We start from the raw sequence: 12,322 nt of genomic DNA, 5'->3' as shown, positions 1-12,322 counted from the left end.
GAGTGGATTACTGTGGGACAGAGAGAGTGTTTAAACAAAACTCAGTGGATCGGTGGATTAATTTAAAAAGAGAGAGCCAGTGAAAACTAAAATCAGTTGGAGTTTAAATGTGCTAAAGTCTTGAATGCTACTCGGGGGCGGCTGTCAAAACATGCAAATAAGGTTGACGGCAAATTGTTTTGAAAAATATAATTAAGGTGTTTAAATTTTGAGTCCTGCGATACACAGGACTGCAGGGCTCCACAAGCATTCTGCTAATTGTGAAGATTGCTTTTAAGATCTAAATGCTCGTTGGGTTTTTGTTTGCGTTTTTTCTTATTGGATAATGAACTGTTAGGAAGTGTTAGATCTTGGCATCGTTTCGACAGAGTTTTTTGTCAGAGATAGGCAGGGATGAACACCCTGAGGTGTTGTGTTTTACAGATAATTAAAAGGCAAAATTTGTGTTTGGCTGTTTGATCTGCCTGTCAACTTTCCGATTAGAGGCGTTACAGGCTTTAATCAACAGTAATGGGATCATTAACGTTCCTAAACTGTGTAAAAGAACGTCAGGATTTTCTTCTAGTCCGACACATTGGAGCTTGTGAGTCTGGCAGGGTGTGAAGTTTGCTGGTGTTCAGTAAATGATGTGCAGCATGTGATTAGGAGGAAGTGAGGTAATTATAAGAGCAGGCGTCCCACTGCAACAGCCACGCCAGCTTGCGTTTATCTGTTTCTCACTTCTCTCTCTTTTTGCTCTTTTACGCTTTCTCTTTGCTTCTTCCTTTCTATTCCCCTCTTCAGCTCAGAGTGAATTACAGCACATATTTCCTATTCACATTTCATATTTCGTATTTGATAACAATCTTTTCATCTGAATCCGTAACATTGTCAGCCAAAAAAATGCGTATTTGTAGCACTGAAGTATGATCAAGACATATGAAGACGAATGCATGCGTTTTCTTGCTTTCTTTGAACGCCGGTGACTGTACACAAAGACTTATCTTTTAGACTGGCCCTCTCTGCTCTGAAATAAATGCACCAAATAAAGTGGTGGCACATGCATCAATATTAATAAAGTCAACTGACAGTGTACCACTGTTTATTAATTTCGCTCGGTCACATTTGGTGCACATTTCAGCTCAGCTGGGGCCTAATCTGCACGAAGAAATCATTTCCTGCTTCGAAAGAATGAAGTGAACGAGGTCCATTTGATGGGTGCGGATTGACCGGTTTAGGCGCAGTAGATGTATGGCTCTCCAGTGGCCCATGGAAATTCTGCCTGTTTAATTGAGGAACCTAAAAGCAGTGGGCAGCCTGCACTTTGTGTATGTAAGGCAATCAAGACCTGCCCCAGACTCTATTAGTTTTCATTTGGATGCTTCAGTAATGCCAGTTGATTAAATTGAAGCAATTTGCTGCAAGAAAAAAACTAACCACCCTACACCTTTCCCACCCACCATGTCAACAGTGTTTAGGTTTTACTGTAAGCGCTGTTGTTTGGGCTGTTAGGTAAGACTCAATTTGTTCAAAAGTAGTGGCACTGAACAGAAATGGATCTCCTTAATGGGTGATTCTTCAATTATTATGGGTACTTTTGACTACTTAAAATCTTGAAAAATTTATGTTAAAACATTTATCACATTTGCTGAAATAAAGATTTGATTTGCTAGAGCGAAAATTTGATTACTCTCAAATCATGATGCAAAATATTTAAATTAATTGCATCAGTGATTCTAAGTTATAAGAAATGCTAAATTTTACACATGAATACCAAATGAGAAAATATGGTTTCAAAAGGTTTATAGTAGGGCTGGGCAAGTTAATGCGTTATATAATTGATTAACGCCGACAATTATTTTATCGCACGTTAACGCAGTTTTTTTATTATTATGAAAGTCCGTTGCTCACTGGCTCTGAATACACATACAGACAAACCATGGGTCACAGGAGGGGTGGGATGTTGATCAGTACTGGCATGGGATGGGTGTCATCACGCGTCTCAACAACTGATCTATAATAGAGAATATACTGTGTATAGATCAGTGGTCTCAACCAATGAGAGCATTTGGGGTGGGCCTAAGACTGCAGCAGCGCTCACATGAAGCGCTCACAACTTCATAAGTGGGAAATAGGAAGTATCCGATAGCACGTGAAGGCAGCAGAGAAGCGCTCTCACTCAGCACAGTGGACTGCATCGTTTTGTTAACTTTGTGGTTTATTATTTTGAGTCGTTTGGGACGCGGTAACACACACGGCCCTCTCACAATATATTGCTTTACAGATCTATCACTTTTGCCGCCCAGAAATGTCCATACTGATGCTGCACGTATCAGAAGTTCCGCGCTCCTCTCACACTACATGCGTACCGCGCCCGAGCCCAAGAGAACCGCGCTCTGGCCCACCTCTTCCAACCGAGCCAGGGCCGGCTAAACGAACCGCGATCACACTAGTCAAACGAACCGGGCTTTGGGGGGTCAGACGCGCTCGGGCACGGTTAAGATTGCCTAGTGTGATACACCCTTATTCTCCCGCATCCGGCACACACGAGTCTCTACCCGCCCATCAAGTGTTGTCCCGTGCCGCACTCTGTTGCGTCGGGTCCCGCGATAGTGCAGGTCTCTACTCAGAAGGTGCCTGTTCGCAATCATGCAGCACATATCAGAAGTTCCGCGCTCCGGCGCAGTTAGCGCTCAAACTACATGCGTACCGCGCCCGAGCCCAACTGAACCGCACTCTGGCCCACCTCTTCCAACCAAGCCAGGGACGGCTAAACGAACGCACAGAGCGATCTCACTAGTCAAACGAACCGTGCTTTGGCGGTCAAACGTGCTCAGGCATGGTTAAGATTGCCTAGTGTGAGTACACCCTAACTACTCTCCTGCATCCCGCAAACATGAGTCTCTACCCGCCCGCACTCGCCCATCAAGTGTTGTCCCGCGCCGCACTCTGCTGTTTTAGGTCCCGCAGGTCTCTTAAGGTGCCTGTTATAATGTTATGATCGAGGCTCTGGACTCTGAGCATAACTTGTTTTTCTATAACTATTAAATATTTTCTATAAAAATGTTAATGCCCTGGCAGTGGCAAATAGCTTTGGTTTTATATTTAATTTGATTACATGTTATAAGTTGAGATTTACAAGAAATATTTTAACTGCTACTGCACTCTAAAAAATGCTGGGTTGTTTCAACCCGTTGGGTCAAATATGGACTAACCCAACTGTTGGGTTAAATTTTTACATTAAATTTTTAACCCAAAAGTTGGGTTAGTCCATATTTGACCCAAAGTTGGGTTGAAACAACCCAGCATTTTTTAGAGTGTGTGTAAAAGGAATACTGCTGTAAAAAAGCACCTTATTTTTACTACTTTTGAATTCATTATTGAATTTTGTGCATAACAATGCGAACATTGCAGAAAGTCATGCGATTAAGAATTTGAATGGTTGCCCAGCACTAGTTTATAGTCCTAATTTTAACTTTGTATTTTTTTTTTTATAAATTAATTTATAGTGAATTATGGGTCAAATTTGAATAATTCTGGCAAGTTTAACCTTTCAGCACCCTTAATAATTAGAAATATGTGATTAGGGCAGAAAAGTTCTTTTAATTGTGGAATCTCCTATATCTGCGTTTATTTTGGCTATAATTCCACTGATACAAGAGTGGGTTGCTATTGATGTTTCTAGGATGTGTTTCTCATTTTTGCTTGTTTTTGAGTTTATAGGGTCATTCTGCTGTAGAACCCGTTCTCCAGCATGCCTTGTCCTCCGGTCCATCCAGAGCCTCTGAGAGAGTATTCCCTTTCAAATCTCAATCTCAGAGGAGTGAAAGTAGGAGGGGAAATCAGTGTTCATTTTCTCTGTCCTCCCCCTAGCTTAAACAAATGGTTCTATTAGCGCACACTCTCCCTCAGGCGTGGTCATTCATACCTATTAAACCTGTGTCTTATCAGTCAAAAGAAGCCCTCACATCTCCACACACAACAATCGGCAGTAATCAGGCCTTTAGAAGAGTGTGTGAGATGTGCCGTGTGTGTGAGAGCTGGGAAGAGAGAGACTGAGAGAGAGAGAGAAGAGAATGATTAATAGGGAAAGTTGAGTGGCCGGCTAATAAAGATTTGTCTTAATCAGAAGTGATTTGTCAGAGCAGAAGCGCAGCAGGGTCAGGGCTGAGCCAATGAATAAAACAGAGCCCAGCGGAGTGAAAAAAGGCCAGTGAAATGGTGCCTGATTACCCAGCGCTTGCTCTCGCGCAGACAGGCCGTAGCCCTTACCTTATTTCTCTCTGTTTCTCTCATTCATCCCTTTGAAACCAATACATTCTCTTCATATCCACATTATTCCTCTGTCTAGGCTGTTAAACCCAGTTTTGTACAAGACTAAGCCAAAATGTAGTTTTGGGTTGATGATTTTACCTTTGTGTTAAAAGCAATAGTGCACGTGAAAATTATTATATATAAAGGAAAATTTAAAGAGTTTTCACTGGCCTTTAACATACAATCGGGTAAATTACTGTAAATTCCCACAAAAAAATTGTAGTAGCACTTCGTATGACGTGTGAACTACATTTCATGCATTCTGAAGCTTAATAGTAGAGTTCGTGGTCGATATGGTTCACAAATTGGACCAAATCATTAGTTTGCAATGATTCAAATGATTCAGCTGGTCACAGTAATTCTCTAGGAGTAAAATGTTCTTTTAAGCAAGATATTTTTTAAATGTTAACAATATATAATTAAGCATAATAATAAACAACATGGTTCACAATTTGAACTGAATACGATCAAATCGTGATGCCATAATCTTATAATTAATCGCATTTTTAATGTTATTCAATGTTATAAAAATGAGATTGAAAATACAGTTTTAAAAGGTTTAAAGTAATAATTTAATTACATTTATTTATTTTATAAATTATTAAATTGACAATGATAGGTTTGTGTATTTAAGTTTTATAATGTAGATTTTGTACAATAAGTTTTAGCTAAAGTTATTTTTAAAAAGTTATAGGCTATGCTTTTTTCTTTATTTTTTTTATTTATTAGAATTTGTTTACAAATCGGACTTCCACTCATCTCAGTCGGGAACAGGATTAGTAAAGGAATCGTTCTTTTGTGCCAGTTCTTGTCAATAAACCGATTGATTTGTTTTAGCAGTTTTTGAAGATTCTTCAAAATATTTTTTATTGATGCACATAAGAAAAAGTATCCGCTTTTGGTGAGTAAATAATGACAGAAAAATATTTTTTCTCTTTTTTTGAAATATTTTGTTTGTTCATTCTACAACAGAGAGGTTGCTTAAAGGGGTCATATGACGTTGCTAAAAAAGAACATTATTTTGTGTATTTGGTGTAATGAAATGTGTTTATGCGGTTTAAGGTTCAAAAAACACATTATTTTCCACATACTGTACATTATTGTTTCTCCTCTATGCCTAATATCTATGCCCATTATAATTACTGATTATAATGACTTATACTGTCTTTTTACGCCCTGCGTTGCATCGCGCCGCGTAAACATAAAACCATGTCTGCGTTTGTGATCGGAGAAACGACAAACAACAAGCGCTACTCTACACTGCTCAAAACTCGCGTTTGAATCGTCAGTGGCAAATTCTTTAAATATAAAAACTTACTTGCAGGCTGTGAGTCAGAACAGCCGGGTGTTCTGTAGGCTACTCTACCAGGAATCTATTCACGAACAGCTTGTAACACTTCAAAGAGAAAGGAAAACTTGAAATTGCATCATATGACCCCTTTAAGTTTGGTGGGTCAGCAGTTGAATACTGTAAACAAATAACAAGAATAATAAAAGTGCCATCAGCACTTTGCACCCAGACAGGGGAATAACTTGTCTAAAATAAAGAGAAAGGAACTGTGTTTCTGTGTTGCTCTTTGTGTGCGTGTGTGTGTGTGTGTGTCTGGGTCTGTGTGGGACAGTCGGTGTTGGACCTGCCTTTACTCTTCCCCTGGGCGCTTTTGCTCTCATTTGGCTGTCTGTGGATTGTGTCCAGATAGAAGTGTGTGTGGTAACCTTCAAAAAGTGGCTGCAACTCTGTAATAAAAAGCAGTCCGGAGCCTGGGAGTGAGCCTGTGTCAGGGCATGTACCCTTTCAGCTCTTGGGACAGACAGAGGGCTTCAGACAACTCAGAGAGGACTCGCACTCAAACAGCTGCTGTAAAATTGATGATGTGCCCAATTATACGTGTCTGCTGAGGGGAGGTAGATGGACGGATAGAAGGACGAGGGGACGGAGAGGTGGAAAACGCTTCTTCCCCGGTGTGTTCAGCCTCCATCTTCCTGCCAACGGCTGGCAGGAAGGGAGGGATGAAAACGAGTGACATTCGGACCTCCGAGATGTCCTGAGTGATTTGATGTTCCTGCAGGCCAAGCTCAAAGGCAGACAGGCACGGTCAGTCACAGAAGGGAAAGACAGACAGACCGAAAAGATGAAAGAAACTTTGACTGCACTAACACAATGTTTCAATGTTGTAGGGATGGGAAAAGTAGTAAAGTCGAAGCAATACACTCAGAATAAAAGGAAACATGATAAAAAGAAGATAAAAAGAAATTAACAACAGCTAAAAGAACTACTGGTAATTAAACACTGAATCTTTCAATGTGTCACAGTGTTTTAGAAACTTCTCCAGCTGAATCATAATTCATCTTTAAAGTAGGGTGGGGTATTGATACAGATTTCAATTTGAGTAAGATTTTATTTGATCCAAATACAATTCATTGCAGTCTGTTTTGCTTATATATGAAGGAAATTTCCTGATCTTTTGTTGTAAATTGCATAGAACTACCAGCTCATAAGAGTCATTGTTTTGGGATTCGGGATACTCAACTTTAGTGAGTTACTAAAAAGAACTGGTAGGTAAGATTCATTTGTTTGCTAATATGATTCACGCTGTTCATGTTATGTTTGTTTCTGTGTGCCACCTACAAAGACAACAAAACATAGAAAGGTGTTTCTTGCAATTCTGTTGCGGTACACAGACTTTTTATTGAATAAAATTTAATAAAGACTGTGAACTCACAATCACAGTCATATGATTTCTTTTTTCTTTTACGGTGACTTCTGAAAAAGCGGTGTAGCTTAACCTGTTAACTTAGTATATTATGTAAATATTAATTTTATAAATAATTCCATGTTGACATCTGAAGGATGTCAGAATCCTTTATCACAATCACTTAAATAAAAATATACTTAGATAAAAATATTTTTTTTAATCCAATTTAAAGAATGAATATCAATGAAGTGCGATTCAAATGATGATTGCGATTCATCAGAAATTCAATATTTTTACCCGTCCCTTGAGTACTTCAAAATACAACTCGGTAAACCTCACTGAGAAATGCCAGTTTCACAGTTACCACCTTTTTAGATGACCTGCTTCATCATCATTAGATCTGTGTAATTAAATTATGACCCCATAAATAAATAGACAGTTTAATATTGTGTGAAAGAATAATACAAATTTGAAATTTGATAGTATTGGCACAGTTCTGCTCAGAAATATCGCAGTGAGAACAGAGATCTCGTCTGCAAGTTGTGGTCAGCAATCAGTTAAATAGTCTGCATTAAAACCAGCTCATCAGTAATGATTGTGCTGTTATGCATTTTAGTAATATCCTTGTTAAATGGGCCTTGGGGATCTGGATCTTTAACTAGAGCAGGCCTGTGGAAAAGCTTGGCGTCAGGTTTGGGGGGGGGGGGGGCATACAATGAAAGTCAGTGTTGTTTTGGACCCCATTGACTTTCATTGTATGCACAAAAACAGTTAAAATATTAGTCTAAATTTTTTGTTCCACAGAAGACAGAAAGTCATACAGGTTTTGAACAAAACGAGAGTAAGCGATGACGACAGAATTTTCATTTTTTGGGTGAACTATCCCTCGACAGTGTCTAGTGAAAAGTCAGTGCTTTTTCGCCCCTCTAACGGCTCTTTTTTTTCTTCATAGAAAAGGAAGGAAGAGAAATCATGTCGTTTTCCCCTTCTGACAGAGTTTGTTTTTCTCCAGCCAAAACTCTCTGCTCAAACCTTTGCCACATTCTTGTCCAAGTCTCATTACTCTACAAATATACAAATCAAGAAGAGAGACAGATAGATCAGATTATTAGTGAAACATATAGACAGAGACAAACGGATATATCAAGAGAGGAAGAGAGCCGTGGAATTGTGGGTTGGTAAAGTTCTTCTCACCCGTGGGATGCGGTGTACACACGGCTAATCGTCCAACAGTGTGTGTTTTTTGTGTATGTGTGTGTGCTTTTGGAGCTTAATGGCATCATCAATTTGCGGTCCCACAACTAAGAGAAATATTTATCTTTGCACTCATGCACAGGGGAAAAAGAAACCAGAGTCCATAATGTGTTTTACAGTGTGTTGGCCGCAGGAATATTACATTATATGGAGTTTGGTTTAACAGCTTTTATTCCATGTTTTCAGTGGCACAGGAAGACATTATGGCACGGTTTTATGCAGTCGGTCAGCCAACCCTCCTGTTTATTGATTTTGTGGAAATTCTTTTATGTACCTGCTCTATTTGTCCCTTCATATTTCTTTTGAATTCGTTTGTATTCACTCCACATTCATTAGAATGAGCGTTAAATTATGTGGATGCCAACAATCGGAGTCAATGGAGATAGTGAAGCGTGTGACCCTTGAATAGGAGACCTTGACTCTGAATATCTCGCTATCAAGAAAGCGGTTACATTTCGGCTCACAGGCATCTGAAAAACATGACATGAGGATTGTTTCATTTGCGCTTAGTCCTTGCTTCATGCCAACGGTCTCATCTATCATCTGAAGTGATGTATGAGGCTGAGCGAGCGTGTGTGTTGCATTGTTGCCATTGTGGCTGTTGTTTAAAGGCCCCTTTCGCCTTGGACAGAGACAGATAGCGGTGCTTAATTTTCTTTACACAAGATTTCCACTCACGGGTGGGCGGCAGCGTGTCTCAGTCTCGGCAGCCGGCCACAGTTATGATGGTTATTAATATCTCTATTCGCTCTTTTAATCTGGCCTGTCTGTCACATGCGCTGTGACTGCTCCATCTAATCTGAGTATCCTTTAATCTGTCCTCACTCTGATTGGAAATGAATGAAGGCAAGAGACGCGTGTTTAAGTGTCTCAGTCTTTCTCGTTCTCTGTGAACGCAGATGTAGCCCATTCCTCTGTTCCTTGAGCGTCACGCTGACTCTTTGAGAGCTGCACCTGTGTAGCGTAAATCCAGTCATGAGTGCGTTGTTTACTCACAATTGTTTGGTGCATTTGAAAGCATAGCTTTGATCCATGCAAAGATTTTTCACTTCACTTTTTTTTTTACTCTCTTCCTCTTCAGACTGCTAATGTGGTTTCTACTTACAGTGGAGAGGGTTATTGCTGGAGGAAGGGAGGGTGGGATTTTTGTTTTGTTCATTGTTTTTTTTTTCTTTCGACCCTTGGGATGTGAATATGACAGTGACCACAGACAGGCTTGTCAGACGCCATGTATGGGATGTTTATCTAAGTGTGAGTGTGTAAATGGGTGGTACGTCCATGACAGATGAAATGTGTTTGTACGCGAGCAGCTGAATATTGCATGTGCTGATCGGGCTCGGTCTGATACTGCATGCTGGGATTTGCAAAATATTTAAGACAGCATGTTGGTGAGAAGGAGATGTAGTCTGAGATCCCCAGACATCAAAAATCAGGGTTGAAACTAGACTTTTACATGAGGCAGGGTGTTGCTAGGTGGTTGCTATGGTTTTTTGACTGCTTCTTTTTTTTTTTTTTTAAGAAGAGCCCACTTTCAAGTTTCTGAGATCCTGATATGTCCCTCCTTCATTGTAATTCTATAACTTGAGACAAAGTTACATTTTTTTAAGACAAGACACTACAGGCACAACCTTTTTTTTCCGTCACTGGTCAAGATGTTGGGCTATTTTGCTTCCATAACGTCATCTTTAAGACGAGTGAAAAGAAAACTTCCACAATTTGTTTATTTTATTACACTTTATCTATTTGCAAAATAAATTCCCTATCACGTAAATTCCTATTGAAGCGACTACATTTTCCCCTCGAAGATTAGCCAAACAGCAGTAAATACAACCACATCTTAACATGGCCTGTTTCTCTTCTTATCCTCCTACAGAGCAAGTGGGACAGGAGATCCTCACCAACCTGCACAGCGATCGCGAGAAGATCCAGAGATCCCGTGATCGGGTGAGTTTACACCCACAAACACACTCCCTAGACAGTCCTCAGGAGGTAACACTCATCCAGAACAAACACATACACATTTTTCTCACTAAGCAATTACACAGGCTTACAAATACTTGACTTTATCAGATCTTGGCTCTTTAGGATAACACAAAGTGCCCTAGATCAGACACTTGACAAGAGAACAGGAGCGCACTCAAGTGCAGGCAGTTAACACCAGCTCGCACCTCTCACACATTAGCATAGCGGGCCTTCTGGAATGATTGATTGAATGTACAGAACACAGAATGTTTGACACAGAGTACAGCACCAATAAGAAGCCTTTGTAGTTGTCCCGTCTCATGCGGTGAGATCACGCATGATGCAAGACTGTCTAAACGGGCATAGCTGGACAACACAAGCATTTGTTCTCCATTCTTTCGGCTGCTATAACTCTGCAAGTCTTTCCGCTACATGTTGTGACTATGCTGGACGGATGTCACGAAAGGGATTGTTGATTACAGACCGTTTTTTTTTCTAGCTATTTTTAACTTTTTATTAATTAAGGGTAAAGGTAACTTTTAGTAGATGTAGATATAGGTGCCCTAGAAGAACTGTATTTCTATATTTTTATAATTTATAACCTAACAGGCTTCTTTTTGTGACTTTTTTTTCCCTTATGGTCTGCTTGTGCAAATTTTTTTTTTAATACAGTAAATGACACTTTTATATTTTGTATCTTATTCAATGGCATTCATATATTTTTAGGTGTAACTTGAGTGTCCAAATAGTTTTTGTGGCCATTATAACTAATATGTGTAGAACATCTATAAATGAAATATATCTGTAATTTCTCAATTTAAATTCTGAGAAATTCTCTTTGACCTCAAACATATGTATATATATATATATATATTTACAGTATATGTGTGTGTGTGTGTTTGTGTGTGTACAAATATATATATGTATATAACATCAAAATGAGTAAGATTCGGTAGTGTGATTTTAATGTGATTTTATATACATATTTATTATATTTATATACATATACAAATACATATCTGTCATTTTTAAAAAGTTGTATTGGAAAAATCTTTTTTTTTTACCCAGCCGTATTGATATCCTTCAGGGCAATATAGACATAAGTATGCCACGCTTAGATTGAAAGGTGTTGATATAGAGGACTGTTTGTGAGCTTTTTTGAGTGTCACTCCTCCTACCAGGTATCAAATGTCTTTCTCTCTACATCCTCATCCCTTTTTTACTCCCCCCTCCTTACTTCAACCTTTATTTGTTACTTTATCCTCTGCATGTATAATCGTTTTTACCTTTCCATATCTCAGTCTATCCCTCCTATTTTGTTTGTCCCTGCCGTGTCCGCTGTCATAGTCTTACTTCTGTCTCTTTTTCTCTCTCTCACCCTCTCTTTCTTTCTAGAAGACAGGTATAGAGAGCTCAGTCAGGGGCCTCTCTGATGGCTTCTTATGAAGGATGCTTAAAGATCACAACATGGCAGTTGGGCAGGCAGCTCATTTCAAAGGAAATAAAACATTTCCTTTCAAAGGTCTGCTGTCTATGGAGAATAGCTCTCTTTCCCCGGAGCCCTGACTGGCCCTCACACTTTAAAGACATTTTGCCAGGCAGGAGAAATGGAGAGGAGAAAAGAAAAGAAAGCATGATAAGAAGACATTAGATGGAAAGAGCAATAAACTGCTTTTTGAGCGAAGGAAACAGCAGATGAAAGAGTTTTTAGAGTGTCTCTTAACAATCAGTTCACTCAGTCTCTTTCAAACAGACGCACACAAACACTAAGAGAGACGTAATGCCTTGCAAGCGCCACTATTACTATTGCTCATCCTCAGTGTATATGAACAGGCCTCTAACTCTAACTTAGACAGATAACTTATCCTGCACCAACTTGAGAAAATCCCATAGTTAAGATACGTTTTAAATTCATAGTTTGGTATCTCTGTTCTGAAATGGGGACTAAATTGTTACAGCATTGCATTTTGTCTTGCAAAAGTCACATGGGAGCAAACTGCTGCTTCATTGGTCAGAATGTTTTTGTGTCTTTTATATATTCTAGTGTTTAGCTCAAAGTGGTATTTCTGAATGTCAAGGTGGTTGGATGTCCAAGTTGGATGTTTTGCATGATAAAC

The 12,322-nt window shown here is 39.3% G+C and overlaps 1 protein-coding gene across 1 annotated transcript in view; it reads left to right on the top strand.

Annotated features, from left to right (window-relative positions):
* The window catches only part of LOC107684124 (vesicle transport through interaction with t-SNAREs homolog 1A-like), a 133,237-nt gene that overhangs the window by 73,104 nt on the left and 47,811 nt on the right, over positions 1-12,322 (top strand). The window contains exon 6 of the mRNA XM_016480337.1: positions 10,117-10,187. Coding sequence (XP_016335823.1) covers positions 10,117-10,187 — 71 coding nt within the window. The remainder of the gene's footprint in view (positions 1-10,116; positions 10,188-12,322) is intronic.

Source organism: Sinocyclocheilus anshuiensis, unplaced genomic scaffold (assembly GCF_001515605.1).
Source record: "Sinocyclocheilus anshuiensis isolate Anshui unplaced genomic scaffold, SAMN03320099.WGS_v1.1 scaffold553, whole genome shotgun sequence".
Classification (NCBI taxonomy): domain Eukaryota; kingdom Metazoa; phylum Chordata; class Actinopteri; order Cypriniformes; family Cyprinidae; genus Sinocyclocheilus; species Sinocyclocheilus anshuiensis.
This window is presented reverse-complemented; position numbering and strand designations above follow the sequence as displayed.